Genomic DNA, 20,781 nt, shown 5'->3' on the forward strand with positions numbered 1-20,781 from the left:
CGTTTAGATAATACACGATTCAAGACAGCATTTATTACAAATTATGCAAAGATCTCATGTTACACTAGAGTCGCCAATAAAGGTTATAGCAGGATCTGGAACAGGTATAACTTTGTTGAGTCTAATTTCCCATGCTATAGCTATAGAAATCTGAGCTTTAAGTTAAAAGGGAATAGAGGGATAGAAGGAAGATTCTCCAATGATACTTTCCTTTTATATTACGTGGCTAACGTCATATGTATACAGAGCATGTGCGTCACTATGTGCGTTATGCGAATGCAACAAGAAACTTTCATTACAACAGATTCTTTAAATTATACATTTTTATTGAGATAACATTAATTCTGTTTAAATCTTTTTTTAAAGATACACCTTGTAATTGAAATATCTTATAAATAAAAAAACACATTTTAATGTTCTCAGTAACACATTTTATTCGAGTTCAATTTATAACAATACTGTTTATCAATTTCCTTCAAGATTTAAAATGTGCGATTTTTTATTATCGATAGCACTTACTACTTCTTTGTATTGCTTCAATATATACCTAAAAATATATATTTTATTATTCCCATTTTCACAAGATTTCTAAATATCCAGATAGGTAAAAAAGATATTGAATTCTGTCGCATTTACTTCTCAGCAGCACAATCTCCTATCCAGTCAGACGCATCGATCATCATGAGGAATAATTGTTCTAAATATCGAGTGACGCACAATAAATTAGCATCTTTCATATGACATTGAAACAATGGATGACATGCTTCATGCAAAGTTATGCTGTTGTTGCAACTTTTAATTTCTTCACCAAATATTTTCCATATCTAAGAACGAATTAAAAAATTATTTCATAATTTTATATCAGCTGTATTAGTTTTCAGATTATATATTATCTTTCGTTATTAATCATTTCAATATAAGTGGCGAAAAGTTTCATATTTTTATTCTTGTCCTGTATAAATTTTCTTTATACCTGTACCCATTTCATGGATAATGTGTCACGCAAGGATTCTCTATGTTTAAAACGCTGCAAAGCGTATATAGTCTCGATACCCTCTTCAACATTTTGAACTTCTACGAATATGCAATCAATCAAGGTCTTGACCATGTTTTCTAATTCCATTATGGAGTCCCTGAACTTCTGCATACACTCGAGCCATGTGGATTTCGTAACATCTAGAATGTCGTCGCGGACCAGTTTGATCTCATCGAGATTCTCGTAAAATAAATCCTCTATTCTGCGACAATATGCCTCGTATTGTGTACCTTTTGCACTTCCGATCATTCCGACTTTGTTGCGCCTTACGGAAATTATTGACAAATTATTTATCAATCCTAATTTATAAGACAGCAAATTAACAATTTAAATTAAGATTAGCGAAATCGAAGTATGCAGGAGAGAGCTGCTCATATTTATCTTTTAATTAATACGTCTATTTAAAATTTATATAATGCATGATTGATGCAATTATCGGTGTATGTTATAACATTTCCGTCTTGAGGCATTGGTGTGCAAGATATGTTATTACGTGTTACCTTCCAAACACTATCAAAGCGTTACATATCTCGATGACATCATAACACCTTCGCGTGAATATGTCAATGCGATTAAAGACTATGTGATCGTTTACGTTCCAGTCTCCATTCGATTTAACGCTCACGGTTATACTCGTAACCTACAATTAATTCCTTTTAAGTGGCAATTCTAAAAAAAATTATCGAGAGAGCCAATTTCAAACAACTTTCCTCAAATTAACGTCTGCTGTACGTAGTTTCCGCTAATGTTGGCAATTAGGTAATTCTTAAGACACGAATGTTGTATGTTTTAATCGTTAAAAAATCGATAACAGATAGTTTGTCTCGAAAACAGAGGATTTGAGAAAATATGCTAAATTTGTCGATTAATAGACTGAAGTCGTACTTTATTATATACGGTTTTGTATATATGGCAGCAACATATGCATTTCTTAAGCATGTTTATCCCATTTTCTGCATCACCCTCTAATAATGCTTGTAAATCAATGTACTCTTTACATTGTTGCACCACCTGAGCGCTCACGGCTTGGCAAAGTACTTCTATATTGCTTCTGAAATAACAATCTCTTTTTTATTAATTAAATTCTGCCAGTAACATTATCTAATTTTTAATGAAAGAAACAACAGAACTAGAATCCTGTTTTAAAGGACTAGAAGGACTAGAGAGAAAGTTCAACCTAACTGAAAGACTAGATAGAAATTCGATCTGCTTGACCTTTCAATAAGTAAAAATAGCAAGCTTGAACAAAACTATAGAGCCGTACGATACGTTATAAAACGACGACTCCATCCAAATGAACAGCATCAGGAACATAATCTTCATCACAGGTTCTTCAACTTGATCTGGACATCTTAGATCATTACAAGTATCCGATAAGATTTTTAGATACGTTACATTGGACGCCGCTTGTTCTAATCCTTCATGAAGCTGTACGGTTAGGAGATGAAAGGAATCCACACTCGGGGAACAGACGTTCTCCAACAGACGCAGTATCGATTGAATTTCTTCATTCGAGAGCTGGTCATGTAAACAACATAGATCAAAATCTGCAAACGAAACACTTTATAAGTTAGAAGTACAATGCTTATTACATTTAACTCGTATTCGTTTATTTAGTTTACATTAAAGTACAAATTAATATGTCAAAAAGTAACGGAGATAACATACTTTCTCTCAATTTAGTTTAAGCTTTATTAAGTTCACAACTGACGTTATTTTTAAGAAAATTCAAGTAGATATTTTTTCTTGTGATTTCTCAATTCCCAAAATTATATATTTTAGCAACCAAGTTTTTAATTAAATCTCTGTTTATAAAAATTGATTCAAAGGAATTTTGTAGTGATTTTACTGTAACTTTCTATTCCTTGTAAAATATTGAATGAATGTAAAAGTTTAGATAGATTCGTGATATAAAAATTGGATCAAGTCATTTTATTAAAAACGATTTATTCACTCTGTCAAGTAATCTCGCCATTATTTTTTATTATTTTTAGTTTATTGTATAAATGTATATATTTGTAAGTGCTGCCATGAAACTGGATCATGCTATGATATCTTTGAGAAATTCATCAAAACTTTTATACTAACTCAATATATAAATTTAAATATTTCAATACAAAATTAAAATTCCACTTGGATGAAGTGTACATTCAACATCAAAAATATCGAGACAATCGCCGTTCTTTTCGCTTAAGTTTTTATCTGCGGTTTGGAGAAAGTGCTTTATTTTCATGAAAGATCTTGTTGCACTGATATTCGGTAAAACCAGATCAAAAGGTCAGTGTCCTTACATCAGACCGAAACGGAACTGTGCGGCTACACGCAAGATATATAACCGACGATCGCTTACAATTCGATACATGAAATTGAGCAATATCTGAAACTAACATATCGCTGTCCAATATTGCAGTTCATCAAACACAGTCTGTCTGGTTTCATTCGTGGATGTATTCGTCAGTACTTCGCGGACCTGTCTGATCCAACATCATACAATCCCTTCAAGCCTTTCTATCAGTGCCTTCTCTGACTCACTCAGCTCTTCAGAAACACGCTGTCTACTTTCTTCAAACGAGGTCAGTTTTTCATCTATCGGCGATTTCACGATTTCAGATAATTTCTCTCTTGGTACGTATAACTTGGTCAAACCCATTGGCTTGTAAACTCGTTCGGTCAAGCACATTAAAAAATTGTGCAAATTGCGGAACAGATTATTTCTGATAACTGTTTTCTTTAAAGAAAATTTTCATTGGTTTGTTTGTCAGTCAACTCTGTTATAATATTCGTGAATTTCCTTTGAAACTTGTTTTTAACTTTGTAATTAATTATAACTAATTATGTTAATAATATAATAATAGTAAATAATATAATAATATTTAACATCTATATTTTTACATAATTGTAGAAACTTTGGAGCTGTTATTATCATCAAACTTTACGATTGTGACAATCAATTGCAAAAGGATACTTTCTGGCCATTCGCTGCTGTTTAACGCAACGGGTACGTACATATTCTCTATCGCTTTTAACACGCACATCATAGTATTCCGATTAATGCTGCCGAAGATTACCGTGGCGTGAAAATTTTCAACGGTGAACACATGCCAGGGTGTTCGCAGGAAATATACAAAGCCACTACGGCTTTCTTCGGGAACATTCAATCGCACATTTAATATGCCTCCTATATCGAAATATACACTCAATAAAGCGTGAGCTGGATTTTCAAAATATTCGTGGATAACCGTATGACAGTCCTGACTCCAATCAGAATCCTTAATAGAAGGAAGCACTGTAAGATCCTTCACATATTGTACCTGTAAAATAGCATCATGAGGATATTAGGGATCTAGAATTATTGATATTAGGAATCTAAGATAAATCTAGGATAAATATTTAAGAATTTAGAATTATTGATAGTATTTAAATTATGATAAACTAAAAGTGGTTTTTCTTGCTAAACTGTTTGAAAAAAAAGCTTTGACTTAAAGCTTAATCATCATATTCGTCTTAATCGAAATATGTAAAAAATTATAAAAAAGTATTTAAAGTCCTTTTTAAACATTAAAGCAGTTTTTATTTAAAGCATTTAAAGTATTTAAAGCAGTATGTTTAAAATAAATTGAATCTTTTATATTCTTCCCAGTAAACACAAAATATTATCGATGTTACAATGTTAGCTCAATCATATGGTATGTTACGTAACTGTTACTCTGTTATATAACAAAGCAACTATTGTGTAACATACCATATGATTTAGCTGACATTATAACATCGATGATACTTACTGGGTTTTAAAGATTTCCTTAGAAATTTTTAACTATTATCTTTAATTATTATGTCTCTAAGAGTACATTGAAAGATTATCTAATCCATATCTTTATCTCAACGTAGAACGAGCGGTTAAATTACGTAAGTAAGTCTCATTTCATATCTTTGTGCTCCTACTCGATATCAATTGACGAAGGTACGTGTGTGATATTATAGATATGCAATGTCGAAATTTATTAACTTGTTTAGATATACGTGTACTGTGTGTACGTTACATATATATGTTATACACCGCTTAAATTTCCTCGAATCGAAAATTAAATTCTCTTATCTTTTTTTTTTAAAATTCTTTTACTTTGTAATATACGAGGAAGCATTTTATAGAGACAATAGAATATACATATTTTTGTTTCTGGTTTAATATTTAATATCTTATATGAATATTTAGAAATAAGTGCATTATTAAAGTAAAATAATATATTTTTTTATGAAAATCAATATTAATATTAGTCATAACCTCTAAGACTATATTTTTTACATGATACCTTATCTCTAGTCATAGTAAGAATATCTGACAAACAACAGAATGTATCAAGTTTTTAGAAACAAATTTGCATAATGGATGGCCTAAAATTTATAATATTATGATAGCATATACTGTCTATTGAAAAAATTTGATTACGAATAAAAGGAAATAAAGAAGATAGAAGTAGAACAAAAATAAAAAAATAAAAAGCAAACAGGCAACGGAAAATATTATATTATAAAATTAGCCCTTTTATCAGAAACTTCTATGATTTTGTGTGCTCTTGCAGCAATAATATTATAATTTGAATGATATTTGGATCTCGTAAAAAGCATAAAAAAGTGCCTGAATAAATTTACAAATCACCGACCAAATTATCTAAGTCCTGTTCGTCAAAAACCGGCTTGATTGGTTCAGGAGGAAGTTCTTCCTCGGTTTCAGGACTTTCTGAAACATCATTCACCAATATTGTAAATTATGAACTTAATCTTTCTTATTTTTCTTGTAATTAATTAATGCATTGATTATGGCTAAATATGCAAAGCTCAAAGAAGATAAGTTATGAGGAGACACCTTGTCGACCAAAATCTTCCTCGTCTGTGTCCATGTCCAGGAATTCTCGATGAGGATCCACTGGTGGTTTATCCGTTTTTTTCGTTTTTTCCATTTTTTGCTCTTTTTTGTTCGGCATGTCGAAAACAATGGAATAACAAAGTGTTTTCTCGATATTGTAGTAAAAGTGTTAAATGTTCGTGTTGAACAGCGAAAATCTATCGACGATAATTTGTGTGATAGAACGGTTGCTAAGTGATGTTGACTCGCGAATATAGCGAGAATCACCGCAACCTGAAAAATATGAACGATAGTGTTAGAATAAAAAAATATCATAAATCTTATCATTATAAATATTAAGATCTTATCATTAGAAGATAAATGTTAGAAATAAGATTTAAACATTTGCGAAACTTACACAAGTTATACAGTTACAAAGTAAAATTGCAATACACGTGAAACTTATCGTTCCAGCGGCATCTGCCCAAAAAATATTGTGCGATGGTTCGACAGGTTTTTGTTGGTCCATTGATTCATACAGATGATAACGAGACATTGATTATTATTCAGCATGGTGCTATATTAGTCGAGGATGGCAAGGTATGTACTTTATATATTTCTCATATACATATTTTTTATTTATTAATGATTTAAATAAATAATTTTACTCTAAAAAGAAAACAATATTAATTAGTATTTTTTGCAATGTTACAGATTATCAATGTTTTGACAGACGTTAATATGTCAACAGCAAAGAACTATAACATCCCTGACGAAGTTTTTATATTAGATGATGGACAATTTCTAATACCTGGATTCATCGACGGTCACACTCATGCAGTTCAGTTTCCAAATCTTGGGATAGGCTACGACAAAGATCTCTTGGGCTGGCTGGAGACCTACACTTTCCCATTGGAAAAGAAATATAGTGATGTGAATTTTGCGGCACAAGCTTTTGAAGCAGCTGTAGTATGAGAAATAGTTTTATTTTATGACAATAATTTTATTTTATGAATAGTATAAGATAGAATAATATCTTAAAAACATATATATCGTTAGGAATTTTATTACAGAAACAAACTATCAGAGCGGGCACAACGACAGCATGTTACTTTGCATCTCTATACGCTGAGGCGTCTACGATTCTTGCGCAAAAAGTCATGCAGTTTGGTCAACGAGCTTTCATCGGAAAAGTGAATATGAATGTTTCTCGCGATGATGGATATTATGAAACTACTGAAGCGTCGATTAAAAACACTGAACGTTTCGTGAGAGAAATTGAGCAATTAGGGGTAAAATACTAATTTATAATTCGTTACTTGTACATCGTGATGACTTTTCAATTGTGAAAATACGAAATTGCAAATTGTATAAACAAAAGAACTGCTAACTAAAATTTTTTGTAGAGTCCACTTGTAAAACCGATTATCACACCGAGATTCGCATTGAGCTGTGATATGGAATTGATGCAAACATTAGCAAGAATGGCTCTAGAAAAGAATCTGCATATACAGGTATTTTACATTTACGTTCGCATGCATACGTACGCTGACGATAATTTACATTGTTTTCCTTTTTTTTCAAAGACTCACGTTTCCGAAAATAAAGCGGAAATACAAGCGGTACGGAAAACTTTTCCGCAACAATCTTCATACTCCGCTGTTTATGATGCCGCTGGTCTTCTTACATCTAAGGTATATTTTATTTTATTAATTTATTAAATATTATGTGAATAAAAAAATCAATAAATAGTTCCATACCATTGTTTCTTTATTTTTGCGTACATATAATACATACCTGATTTTTCTTTCACAGACGGTATTGGCACATGGAATTTACCTCACGGACACTGAGCTCACTATGATTAAAACGCGTGAAACTGCTATAATCCATTGTCCATCTTCTAATACATGTTTGAAAAGCGGTCTCTGCGATGTGCAAAGATTAAGAACTGAAAAAATTAAAGTCGGCCTCGGAACAGGTACCGACAAATTACGATTACAAACGTTTTACACTTTTCTTACGCTTTTGTTCAATGAAATAATATTCACATATAAACTTAATAATATTAATTCATTATAATAATATCCATTATGTTAAAATAGCGAATATCTTTTCAGATGTTTCAGGTGGATTCAGTTTTAGTATGTTGGATGCAATGAGGTCAGCTTTGCAAGTGTCAAATCAGTTATTTATATTGAAAAATAATTATATACCACTTAATTATAAGGATGTCTTCTATATGGCGACTTTAGGAAGTGCTAATGGTAAGCTTTAACATCATATCTATAATATATATATTATGCAACCTTAATGCAACTACTCATGTACATTTCTAGCACTCTCAATCGGTGACAAAGTTGGTAATTTTCTACCAGGCAAGGAATTTGATGCTCTTATAATAGATTTGAATTCAGATGGCAGCGTATTAAATGACTTAAATGAAATTGAATATACACTTGAAGAAAAACTCCAAAGATTTATACATTCTGGTGATGATCGTAATATAGTAGCAGTATATATAAATGGTAGAAAGGTTAAATGAGTTTTTGTAAATTTTAATTTTATGTACAACATTTTCTGAAACAATAATTAGCTATTGATAAGATAAACTTTGTAAGTATTTTTAACAAAAATATATTAAAAACTCTGATCTTTATTTGATTCTTTCTGTGTATCATTCTGTAAATAAAACAGGTACAAATTTTAGTTGATATCTAAAATATGACAAGCATATTCGAACAGAAGAACATTCATACCTTATTCATTTCTAGAAATGTACGCACACTCCTTAGAGCTTGTTGTAATGCTTTCTCAAATCCTGCACTACCGGTATCCTAATGTTGGAAAAAAATTAATTTGAATTATTGATTAATTTTACAATTTTGAAACTCTCTTGTCGAAAATAAGAATATTGCTTTTCACATAATATCTTGTATGATGCATACAAAAAGAGGATCTCTTATAATAATTTCTCCAGCTGGATCATATTTCCCAAGTAGTTCAATTTTTGCTTGACTATCCTCTGGTTGCATTGCGTACAATCTATAAATAATATACTCGTCCATTCCAAATATCCAATCGAATTTATAGAAATCGCTTATTGTTATCTAAAACAATCAGCAATAATTGTATGTAATTAATTTTATCTGATTAAGAACTACATTAAATTGATAGATACCAAAAGATTAAGATTTAAACATCAACTCACTTTTCTTGCGATATGAGAATAATTTATAATCCCGGCCTTTCTAAGCGTAGACATTGCTCTGGGTTCAGGGCCATTTCCTATGTGATACTCTAAAATAGCAGCACTTTCAACATCCCATAAATCAGATAAGCCCATTTTTCGTATTTCGTCTCGAAATATCGCTTCTGCCATGGGAGAACGACAGCTATTTCCTATACAAAAGATTGACACATGGCTTTATTAATTTGGAAATATTAATGTAGAAGAATATGTTTCTTCTAAAACACACTAAAAAATTTTGTAAATTGATAAAAATATTTAGTAATTTTGCATACTAAATTATAAGACATATTTAAAAGTCTAACAATATTATTTTATCATTATTAAATTTTTAATTTATTCCATTTAAGAAATTGCTATTAATTAGTAAAATATTAAGATGGATATCTTAGACAAATATAATTCTATGAAGTACATACATCTCTGCTTCATTATATATTTGAAAATAGGAGTATTTATAACCTTAAAGCATTCAGAGTTTTCTATTTTTTAAAGTAAAAGATCAAATAATTACTTCTGATTTCTTTTTTATGGTAGTATAGATTTTCTCTTTTATTTTAATTTTATCTTTTTCTGTTAAAATATAAAAGAAAATTATTTAGATAATAATTTTTATACTTTTTGCTAAGAAATAATATCTTAGTAATTTAGCTTATAGTTAATATTAATGTTAAATTAAAATACCTAAGCAAACCATGAGGACTTTCTTCTTTTGCATCTTGCTGATTCTTTTAAGCTAGTGGGAACTTTAATGTCTGTAAATTGATAGGAAAAACTTTGCAATGTATTCTTACTACATTACATGCTATATTATATGCTATATCTAGCTATATATGCTATAGCTAGCTAGCATTACATGCTACATCATAAAAAAACATATAAAATTTCTCACGCTATTTGCCTTTAGTTTACAATGATTCATCCTCCTAAATTTTATCCCTGAGAAATCCTGCAGTACAGTCGCATAACCATTTTTGGGCACAAACTTAAGATCCTGATGTAATCTCTATGAATCATATGTTCCCCTCCCGAACTAACAACTTACAAAAACCATGAAGCTGTTTAGTTTCTGACATGCTTACAACTCAACCAGATTTGGACTCCCTCTCGGTTTAACACAATTCCTAACTGTTAGACAATTTTAAGTCCAGTATGCATCTATGAAGTGACTTTTTGATAAATTTCTTTCATCAGTACATGTGCATTAATAGTTTATTAACGAAACCTAGACTTCTTACTATGTTTCCCGAACTTAACAGCTAACATTACAGCTTACAGTAAATCTTGTTTTTTGTAAAAATAATTATCTACTTTATTGAATTAGTTAATAATAAAATTCCATCTCTTATTTTGTTAGCTTCAAAATGTAAGTAAGTTATTGCACAGTAAGATAAAAAATATTTAAGTAAAATTCTATTCATAAATTAAACTTTAATGATATTTATGAAAAAAGGGGAAGTTGTTTTAGGAAAAGGTAGTATATATAAAATATATAACAATTATACCATTTTGTATATATAATTTACATTCACAAAATCATGTATTAAATATACAAGATTTTGGAGTAAAATTTATCATAACAGATTCTTACTCATTGTATAACTTAAAATTTAGTTTATACTGCTATATTGTATAGCTTATAATTACTTTATATTTATATGCAATTATCTTGAAACAGGTCATAAAGTAGCAATAGATATTATATCAAGAGGAAATTATTGAATAAGAAGACACTATATCAAGAGAAAATTACCTTTTTTGGAATATTCAACAATTCAGACAAATTTTCATTAATATGTATTAAGAAACAAAACATACTTTTTCTTTTGTAAAATTAATATTTTGATTATTTTACCTATATTAATTTGCATGTTTATTTAAAAATGCTGTTACACTTCTTAGGCATTGTTCATAGGCTTTTTGAAATCCAGCACTACCACTATCCTATAATGAAATAATGATAATTTAATATTTTAATTTCCTAATTTTCTAATTTTAATTCTTTATGTGTATTTAAAAGTGACATACATAATAAGGATCACGTATTATAACTTCTCCACTTGGATCATAACTTCCTAAAAGTTCTACTTTTGCTCGACATATTCTTGGCTTTAAATTGTTTAATTCTATTATATTGTCATTATCCATACCAAATATCCAGTCAAATTTTTCAAAATCATCTTGTTTAATCTGTAGGTATAAATAAACAATAGATAAATTTAAATATTTTCATTAATTTATTGTATAACTTATTGATAACTTATATAACCAAGATATTTAGTTTTAGTTAAACAGCCTTACTGGACGTGCTCTGTGAGAATAATTAGTGATTCCATTTTCTTTTAATGTACTCAAAGCTCTATGATCTGGCTTTTTACCAGTATGATATCCTATTAGAGCACCACTTTCTACTTCCCAATAATTTCTTAAACCTCTCTTGCCTATTTCACTGTCGAATACAGCCTCTGCTATTGGCGATCGACAAATATTGCCTGTAATATTGGATATAGAATTAATATTAATAATTACATTCTCACTAATTAATTTTATAAACTATGTTTATTTATATATATATCTGCAATATTATATATATTTTTACCTAAACAGATCATAAGTACTCTTTTCTTCTGCGACATCGTAAATCAAAATAATATTTCCGTTTACAGTTAAAAATTATTTTGAAAATATCTTACATATTCTAGAAATGATAGAAATTGGAAATTTGTATGCTAATATTTTATATATCTTATACATTAATTATAAATAATTATAAGATAGGAAACATGCAATTCCAAAAATATCCAATCCAAACAAATTTATAGGCACAAACGGAATGCGTTTTGAAACTCAACGACGGAAAAGTGTTATAATTTCTTTCCTTCCTCAAAATATTTTTTTAGATAATGAAGAGAATTTGAGAAATTTGAAAATAAAAGAGGATTTTTTTTCACTCATTATATTGTATTATTTGAAATCATAAAATGGCTAACCTGCCGTTGAGTTATACTACTTGAACGAAAAATCAACTGTCCACTAAAATAGGTTGGTAATTCTGACGAGATTCTAGAGATTTAAATATCACGTCAACTGCATGATCGGCTGCTGTTTCCTTTCCGAGCGTAACTCTGCTGTATAAACACGTGGGTACGATTGCAATTATCAAATTTAAGACGAAATATTCAGCGAATCAAGTAAGTATCTATTATTCCATTTTCTATTATGCGGATTTCGTTTATTCTTAAAAAGTTAGCACTAACTTGACCAGAGGTAAATTATATTTGCGCATATCGAAACGGCATACCATGGTTTCGGTCATGATATTACCCATCGTATGTTGAGAATGCATTAGTATGTAAGCGACTCATATATTCGCAAGTTATCTTTTAGCTATTTATTCTCTGTTATATCTACGTTAGTAAACTATTTAAACAATCCGAAAAATTACATTATTTGCTATTTTATTCTCTTCTGTCAAGTACTTAAATATAAACACTACTATAAAATTGCACAATGTTGCATACATATGATTTTCCATTTCTACAAATCTCATTTTATAAACGCATGTAAAAAAATAACTGTTTTATTAGAGGTAATGTCTTATGAGGATGTTTTGTACATTTTCTAAAAGTACAATTTATTTTGCAGAATGCCACTAGCAAGGGACTTCCTCCATCCTAGTCCGATAGAAGAAAAGAGGAAACATAAGCTAAAGAGGCTTGTGCAAAAGCCAAATAGCTATTTTATGGATGTAAAATGCCCTGGTTGCTATGCCATAAAAACCATCTTCTCACATGCCCAGAGACCAGTGGAATGTGATGGATGCAGAACGATATTATGTACACCGACAGGTGGTAAAGCAAGATTAACGGAAGGTTGCTCTTTTAGAAGAAAGGTGCAATGTTAATTTTGCTCGTTGTATCTCTCACTTTATAAATAAAAACTATATGTCGTAATTTTACAGCATCATTTAGCTATTGAATATAACCTGTCTATATTGTATGTTTTATATAAAATTATATTTTATGACAAATGTTGAAAATTGATGGTAGATATTTTATTATTTTTAAATTGTCACATAATTCTTAAGCAGGTAGAATATTATCTAAAGTTCTTTTCTTATGTAAAAAATTAAACAATTTTAGTAAGACTCAATTTCTAAAGTTTTTAATCAATTTTTAATGCAAATTTTTGTTAAAAAAGATTTCTGTACTCAATAAATATATTCTATAAACCATGATATACATTGTATTTATATATGAATTGTATATGAGCATACATTCTATAAAAAATTGCTATTCCTTTTGCGTAGAAGGTAAAAGTAGAAAAATGTGCAAATAAAACTGTACACATAATCATAAATTTTTATTTCCATACACGTCCGTGATTTCTTTTTATAATAAATTCGTTAGTCCGCAACAGAGATCTACAGTACTGAATTCCAGAGTATTTGAGTCTCATGCACAATACAGGTGTAACATAGATAGCTTCTATAAATAGGCTGCTGCACATGCTCTCATGTCTTTTATAATCCACGTTTCATAGCAACGTATCCTAATCATTGGAAAAATAAACTTAAGAATGCAAGATCGCATTGTATGCTTGGAATACCCCAGGAGCGACTTCTACAGAACGAGATTTCAAGGATAACTGTAATGAGAAGAAAAATTATAAAACAAAGTTCAAGATAAATTACATCATAATACGAATAATAATGATAACATACTGTGACGTCAGGATTACCCGGCTGGATTTTTAACTCATTAAGCACCCAAACGTTGTTTGTTAGTTTAAGCGATTGATAGAGCATATCTTGCCCTTCTACATTCCTCTTAGCGATTGTAAAGACGTTATTCTGTTGCATCTTTTGTACAACTTGATCAGCGGTCAGCATTACTCCGTTTAACGTATATTGCACCTGTAAGAAAAGTTCTTGTTTAGTATCAAATTCTATAAATAGTATATTAATCTGTTAATATAACAGAAGAAGCCAGAATAATACCTCGTTCTGTGCGGGTATATCCTTCCAGGTTGAAAGAAACACTCTCTTATCCAATTGTCCATCTTCGGTGAAGTACACATTCATGGGCACAATGCAGGCGAAATAGAACACGTCAATGTTGTTCTTAATAGCGACTTGAAGATTATTTAATGGTTCCATGCGTTGCACTGCACCCGCGGTGGATAATATAATGTTTGTTTCTATGCTAGCGCCAGGACTCAGAGGAGCTGGTACTTGTAATGGGAGCGCTGGCGTTAGTCCGAAGCTATTTTTGTTAAGTTGTATCGCGAATCCACCCATAGGCTGCATTGCTTTATTCGTGAATGTCAGGTCCATGCTGATTTGTCCATTCCTGTTATCACATGAAATTTCCGTAATACAATTACTCGCAATCCAGAAACTTGTCAAACATGCTCTTTAGAACACAAAACAACACATTGATGTCTATACCATGAAAGAAAGAAATGAACGTTCTTTTTTTTTCTTTTAAGATACAGACATGTTACCACTTTTACATAATATTCTGATTAATTACTTTCTCGTGAATGTGCCCCAAATATCAAAGCCTTTGCCCTTCTCCGCTGGTAGCCAGTTAACTTTGGGAGGTATATAAGCCGTAGGACCTTGATTGAAACCGAATATGTCACCGAGCAGACCTGTTGTGCTCTGGGAAACAACTGGTGCCGCGCTTGTGTTGTCAGTATTACTCAAAATTCCATCTAAACCACCGCCCAAAAGGTCCAATCCTAATCCTGCAGACTGAGGAACGGGAGCCGGTTGAACTATCGTCGGTCCACCTAGGATATATAAGTAACATTTCATAAATTTCATTGATGAAAGAGAACGTAATTCTTGAAAATAAAGCGGCTTTCTTGCGACCAGAACAAGATAAAAAGAAACTGTAAAGTACTTGCGATTTCTGAAGAACGGGTGAAATTAGAATATTTAAAGTATGGAGTTCAATACTGTAGATTGAAATTGTACACGTTATATATTTTTAATGTTCTTACACTTACCGATATCCATGCTAAGAAGATCGCCTATCAAGGAGTCCTGAGCAGGTATAACCTGTGCGTGTGGTTGTGCGGCACGTTGGCCAGAGTCCTCGTTCGAATTACTCCTAGCCGGCAACGATTTTCTAGCACCCGCGGCTCTGCCTTCCACAAAAGCTGTAGGAGGTTTATGATACACGGACGCTAAACTCGAGATGTGGCAGATCAGCTCGTCCAACAACGTCGGCTCTAGCAGATCCGTCTCTTCCGAAATTAGCGGTTTCTCGGCGAGCACGACTTCTTTAGCTGCCGCCGGATCGGTACTAAGCAGCCGCCAGTAAATGAATCCGCGGTCTCGCAGATCTGGATTGTCGGAATCTTGCGTAGCTAGGCTCAGCACTTGCTGCACCAACTCTTGCGTGTCCGTGGGCCTCTTGAGAAACAGCTTCACGATCGCCGTGAGCAGCTGCAGCTGTACCTGCGTGTTCTCGTCGTGGAATCCTTCTAAGAAACTCTCCAATAACTCGTCTGCGTTATCGATGCGCTCGGCATATTCCCCGATGATCCAGATCATAGAAGCGCGTGCCTCGGGTTCATCAAGCGTATCAAGATTCTCGCATAATGTTGATATTATGCTCTCATACTTATTGGGATATTTACGGAATATGTCTTTTATTACTACGATTGCCTCTTGAACGACATAGTTAACCTGTGAAAATTGCGTGATTATTGCTATTTCGTAGACATTTTGATAATGTTGAGAAGCGCATGATGATTTTAAAGTAGATCGCCGAAAATACGTCTACAATATTAGACAATTTACTTTGTAATTCTATATACGCATGATTTCTGAATATTCTTTAACGTTACCTTGGTTTGTATCAGATCTAATAACGTAGAGACGCAACGCTCCGCGGACGGTTCCACTTTGATGGCGCAGCGGCCGATGGCTCTCACAGCTTTCCTCACGAAGTCCACGTCGACCTCCGTGGCATACTCCTTCAATTCCGACAGAACCTGCGCGATGTTAGCTTGCGAAGCTAAGCGAATCATGATGTCCAGTTTTTCCAGTTTCACATATATGGGATCGTTGTATTTGACGAAGAATACTTTCATCTCGTGCTTTAGAATATCAGGACGTTTCTGCACGATGAGATTGATATTTCTCAACGCGACATATTGCACTTCTGGCTCAGAACTTAATAATGTGACGAGAGGCGGTGCCAATTTCTTTGTAAGCGTACCCACAAAATCTGACTCGGACTGCAGCATTTCCATAAGTTTCATTAATACCTACGATATCGAAATAAGTCCAGTTAACATAAGAGTATTACTAAAAGAAATTGAGGATAATTTAAGAATCAATTCGAAAGATTCAGGAGAAAAGATAGATAAATCCGTTGGTTTTCATTTATGTTTTTCATCTTTCAAATTCTTCGCTTACTTATGATACACTTACTTTGACAGCGGAAAGTACGACCGCAGCGTTAGCATGTGCCAAACGTGGAGTGATCCTTTCACAGATACTTTGCGCCTCACGATCGTCCTTGGGCGAGTAGTTCGCTAGTGAATCCAAGATGAAAACTTGGCCCCATTCGGTGCATTCGTTGAGCGCTGTCAGTAATTTGTTAATGGTCTGTGCGTTCATTTCCACCAACGGTTGGCCACTTGGACTGGCTTCGTTGATCTCGGACAATGCAGCTACCGCGTTTGCGACAACCTGGCCAAAATTGTCATATATTATCGTACTATCTGCAATGATTTCATCATCGAGCAATGGCAGATCTGATAGTGCTAAAAAAACATAATACGAGATTTTAACTATTCCTCTGGTAATTTGAAAACTTTCATCTACTTCTTTCTGCGTTCTTTGATATTTTATGAAATACTAATGTTTTATATCTTTTTTTATGAATATATAAAGGCAAATTCTGTTAGACCTTAATATGTTACAATCAACTAATGTCTCTCTCTTTCTGGGATTCATTAAAGTCCAAGAAAAGTTCATATATACCATAGGATTGCTATCAGACAGGAGATCCTTTAATTGATCCAGAAATCCTTGATCCTCGACTAAAGCAGCATTAATGTCATAAAGCTTGGCGACGCATACAGCTGCCGTCTTGCGAACATAGGGGTCCTCGTCCTTCAGACATTTTCGCAACGGCTCGCACAGATATTCAGTTATCTTGTCGACGCGTATACAGCCCATAGTACGAACTGCTAGCGCGCGAATCAGCGGATTTGGATCTTCGCAGTCCTGCGCAAAAATCGGGCAAGCCAGGGATTCAAGTCTAGTCACAGTAGTGGCTATCTATCTCAACCCATGAATTTTAACAAAGTAGAAAGTGGTATGGTACCTTTGTTATCGGAGATGTCGCTAGCTCCTTTTGCGTGTCAGAACGAAAAAGGTCAAATTGGTCACCGTCACCATTTTGATTAAGTGTTAAATACTATACTTATCAGCCATTTAAAATAACGTAATCGAGAACTGATTATTTTTTAAAGAGCACGAGGTATGTTCTTCGTAAATTATTTCTCTCTCATTCTTCCTATTCGTTTCTTTTTACATATAATTACTCGTATAATTTTGCAAATGATAAATTAAGTCGCAATGTGATACATCAATACTGACATCATGCACATAAAAATAACTTAGACAATATATTCTGCTGAACGCAGAAATGAATATATTTACAAATATTTAGATGAATCGCATTATGGAATGTTATTTATAACACGAATTACATCCATTAGATACACTAAAATTTTGAACAATAAGGATGAGTTACGTGCAATTAGCAAATATGATCCCTATACAAGCACCAATTTGTAAGGCAATATCATATATATGAAGTAAACATTGAAAGAATCACATTTTTCATGCTGCTGCACATTAGAGATTTGCGAATAAAGTAGTAACGTTTGAATCTAACTTTTCGATTTGAGACAATATCGTAACTGGAATTAAAAATAATCAATTTAATATATTTATATTATAAGACATATATAGCGCATCGTGAGAACAAATGTACGATCTGCTCAAAGCGTTTCGAATATCGTAGATCAATCTGTGAATTTTTCGGGAAAAAGTTACATGCTTAATTCCGGGAAAACAAAACGATGTATCAGTGCATTAGCGTGAGGGAAGTAACATATGTATGAAACTTTAAATTATTCTATATCAATTCCGGCATACTAATTATTATATGTGTAAATACACAGATTCATTCTCCTATTAATATAATATTAATATAATATGTTATACCTAACGGAGTACATTCTGGAATTTGGTTTTATGACAATAAAAATAAAAAAAAAATACTTCAACACTATATATTAATTTGACTGTCCAAACAACAATACAACAACCCATTGTTAAGGTATACTATCGAAGCAACCAAAGTCCAGATCCGTGCCCTTTGAAAAATAAACAATTCAGTCGCAAAGAATGAAAAGGTACATTCCGTCCCAAAACGCAGACAGCTCTGTGCAAACTGTAATTTGCAAAGCACAGTCTGTAGACAGTGGCGAGGCACGCTGTAAAAATGAATAGCGAGGATACCCGGTAGGAAAGGGATAATATTTACAACCTGACTGTTATAGCCAAGAACAACACGGACAATTTTTCAGCTTGCCTCTTTACAGACAGACTCTGAACATCATCCAAGTGTCATTAAAAAATATATGTAGAGAGTAAAAGTGCGTTATATAATAAAATCAGTGATGACAAATTGATGATGAGTTTCTAAGCTACGTTACCTTAACAAACGTGTTGACTGCCATGATAGCCATGTCCGGTTGGCTCTTAGCATAGTTCATCAGGTACAAGTACACCAGCTTTTTCAGTTCCAAATTGTCAGTCTGCATACAATTTACCACATCAGGAAACAATGCTGATACATCTTTCCCCACTGTCATGGAAGCAATAACCTGAACAGACAATTAATAATATATTTGCATTATTGAATAATATAACTAGCACATGTGATAGAAAAAATGCAATGCATTAAAGGGATACAGAGAGAGTTTTACTTTTTCTTCGCATTATTTTAAAATGGAAGAAAAAGTCAATTCAAACAACATTAAATTAAATATCCTTAAATATCATATATTTTTTAGTTAAAATAGAAGTGTGCCAAATTTGAAAAAAAAAAATTTAGAAAAATCCTAATTTTTTTTCATAGATTGCTAATTCAATCAATTATTATAACAAATAATTCACAAACATCACATAGAATAAACATTCTTGCATAGAGATAAATTTGGAGTCATAAAATCCAAAAATTTTTATTACAAATTCTGTAATTTACCTTTGTAAATCCAAATACATTACCTTCTTTAGCCTAAGTGCTGCATAAGAATACTTACTTTTTTGCAATATATTATAGCGTTTCTAATAAGGTAAATATTATAATTATCCCTGAAAACTTAAAGAATTAACTATTTAAAGAACAATATAGACAAGTAATTTTTACCTTCTTTACAGCTTCCTTCTTCTTTTCTTTCTTTTCATTGTTCAATTCGGATTTAAGTTCAAATATCTCTCCTTTCTTCGTGGTGGTAAAATATTTTGAATCGGTCATCTTGTCTGTAGTGACATAAAAAATTATGTAAATTTTTTGTTTAATATAAAATCATATACATATATTATAGAACCATCACTGTTTTCATCCATAGATTCATTTATAAATCTAACGTTAATTCTTCAATAAAAATGTTACAGTCTTAGTAACTGCTAAACTAAGAACAATTTCAACAAAATTACTCAACAACTAATGATCGGCAGTTTCAATTTTATTCTTAAAATTATATATATCTTGATGATTGAGATATTTGATATTATCAAAATACACTGAGTGAATAAAACATTTAATCAAGGTTATTCTGGGTGTAAAAATTACATTAGTCGAATCCGTGTATGAAAGGAGTGGTGATGGTTCAGAGGCGCTCGTAAGGCCCTGTAGGAAAATTAAATAAGATTTCGCTATATAGTGAACAGGGCGCGAGACTGGATCAATGTCCAGAATCTATGGTACCATAGCGCTAACTCTCGCTGGTAAATTCGCATTGGCAAATGTCAAGCTATATTTAACGTGAACCTAATCAAAACAACGTGCGAAAGACGTCAGACGTATACGAAAAGGCGATAAGACAATATGACAATACGAGACGCCAATAAAACGTAATAAAAGCGTGAAACATTACGGAGCATCTCAAACGGTTGCATCTGGAGTGGCCGCTGCAACTGCTCGTTCGAGGCTCATTAATTACCTGTCTATTAAATTGCAACAAGCGCTGAGAGGTGAAGGGGCGGTGGTCGAAACCGATCGAACGTTATCCGTAGCAGCCACTAACCGAAACGAAAACGCCCTCCACCACTGACACTTATATTCTACAAACTATAGGTACAGCGTATATCACACGAAGCGTATGACACTTGGCATGTTATCGGAGGCTCGGTGCACATGCCAGAATAATGGAAAATTCACACTACTCTGATAAGACGATTACGACAAGCACTGTAACACCCAATAGCAGAATTCATTTTCTAGTAATGAAATGTAAAATAAAGTTCTTAGCAATGAACGATCATAATATTGGAAAGCGTCCGTAATGTTAAATCTGATTGGTGTATACTGATCCACCAATAGTAAACAA

At 32.3% G+C, this 20,781-nt stretch overlaps 5 protein-coding genes across 11 annotated transcripts; 2 read left to right on the plus strand and 3 right to left on the minus strand.

The window, feature by feature from the left end:
- Positions 1 to 392: 392 nt before the first annotated feature.
- Positions 393 to 6,488, minus strand: LOC105183182 (dynein-1-beta heavy chain, flagellar inner arm I1 complex). Its single transcript, XM_011141134.3, is given in 11 exon segments — positions 393 to 547; positions 637 to 824; positions 974 to 1,301; positions 1,537 to 1,676; positions 1,922 to 2,087; positions 2,301 to 2,583; positions 3,425 to 3,757; positions 4,002 to 4,347; positions 5,698 to 5,774; positions 5,901 to 6,173; positions 6,298 to 6,488. Coding segments are annotated over 10 exon segments (2,061 nt in total). The 5' UTR covers positions 6,019 to 6,173; positions 6,298 to 6,488; the 3' UTR covers positions 393 to 465.
- On the plus strand, positions 4,965 to 8,424 carry DhpD (guanine deaminase). Its single transcript, XM_011141073.3, has 9 exons — positions 4,965 to 4,997; positions 6,354 to 6,479; positions 6,594 to 6,848; positions 6,953 to 7,171; positions 7,286 to 7,393; positions 7,466 to 7,573; positions 7,695 to 7,860; positions 8,000 to 8,146; positions 8,219 to 8,424. The coding sequence occupies exons 2-9, from the start codon at positions 6,381 to 6,383 to the stop codon at positions 8,422 to 8,424; spliced, it is 1,308 nt and encodes a 435-aa protein (XP_011139375.2). The 5' UTR covers positions 4,965 to 4,997; positions 6,354 to 6,380.
- On the minus strand, positions 8,424 to 11,869 carry LOC105183183 (low molecular weight phosphotyrosine protein phosphatase). Of its 4 annotated transcripts, none has more exons than XM_025297715.1 (6): positions 10,985 to 11,045; positions 9,814 to 9,884; positions 9,091 to 9,281; positions 8,828 to 8,989; positions 8,639 to 8,716; positions 8,424 to 8,561 (listed from the first exon to the last, which is right to left on the minus strand). In XM_025297715.1, exons 2-6 carry the CDS (start codon positions 9,845 to 9,847, stop codon positions 8,520 to 8,522), a joined length of 507 nt encoding a protein of 168 aa, XP_025153500.1. In that variant the 5' UTR covers positions 9,848 to 9,884; positions 10,985 to 11,045; the 3' UTR covers positions 8,424 to 8,519. The 4 variants fall into 4 exon arrangements, with proteins under 4 accessions (XP_025153500.1, XP_011139437.1, XP_025153499.1 ...); XM_011141135.3 differs by lacking the exon at positions 10,985 to 11,045 and adding an exon at positions 10,022 to 10,302; XM_025297714.1 differs by lacking the exon at positions 10,985 to 11,045 and having other exon boundaries at positions 9,814 to 9,939.
- Positions 11,870 to 12,207: 338 nt separating this feature from the next.
- Positions 12,208 to 13,095, plus strand: RpS27 (ribosomal protein S27). Its single transcript, XM_019841401.2, has 2 exons — positions 12,208 to 12,320; positions 12,775 to 13,095. The coding sequence occupies exon 2, from the start codon at positions 12,776 to 12,778 to the stop codon at positions 13,031 to 13,033; it is 258 nt and encodes an 85-aa protein (XP_019696960.1). The 5' UTR covers positions 12,208 to 12,320; position 12,775; the 3' UTR covers positions 13,034 to 13,095.
- A 554-nt stretch (positions 13,096 to 13,649) lies between these two features.
- Positions 13,650 to 20,629, minus strand: AP-1-2beta (adaptor protein complex 1/2, beta subunit). 4 transcript variants are annotated; one of them, XM_025297730.1, is made up of 12 exons: positions 20,395 to 20,629; positions 19,599 to 19,711; positions 18,883 to 19,053; positions 17,481 to 17,507; positions 17,135 to 17,380; positions 16,580 to 16,840; positions 15,991 to 16,413; positions 15,145 to 15,829; positions 14,664 to 14,925; positions 14,129 to 14,480; positions 13,853 to 14,044; positions 13,650 to 13,776 (listed from the first exon to the last, which is right to left on the minus strand). In XM_025297730.1, exons 2-12 carry the CDS (start codon positions 19,704 to 19,706, stop codon positions 13,702 to 13,704), a joined length of 2,802 nt encoding a protein of 933 aa, XP_025153515.1. In that variant the 5' UTR covers positions 19,707 to 19,711; positions 20,395 to 20,629; the 3' UTR covers positions 13,650 to 13,701. The 4 variants fall into 4 exon arrangements, with proteins under 4 accessions (XP_025153515.1, XP_025153514.1, XP_025153516.1 ...); XM_025297729.1 differs by having other exon boundaries at positions 20,329 to 20,629; XM_025297731.1 differs by lacking the exon at positions 20,395 to 20,629 and adding an exon at positions 20,025 to 20,121.
- Between the last annotated feature and the right edge of the window lie 152 nt (positions 20,630 to 20,781).

This window comes from Harpegnathos saltator, unplaced genomic scaffold, assembly GCF_003227715.2.
Source record: "Harpegnathos saltator strain DR-91 unplaced genomic scaffold, Hsal_v8.6 scaffold184, whole genome shotgun sequence".
In the NCBI taxonomy this organism is placed as follows: Eukaryota; Metazoa; Arthropoda; class Insecta; order Hymenoptera; family Formicidae; genus Harpegnathos; species Harpegnathos saltator.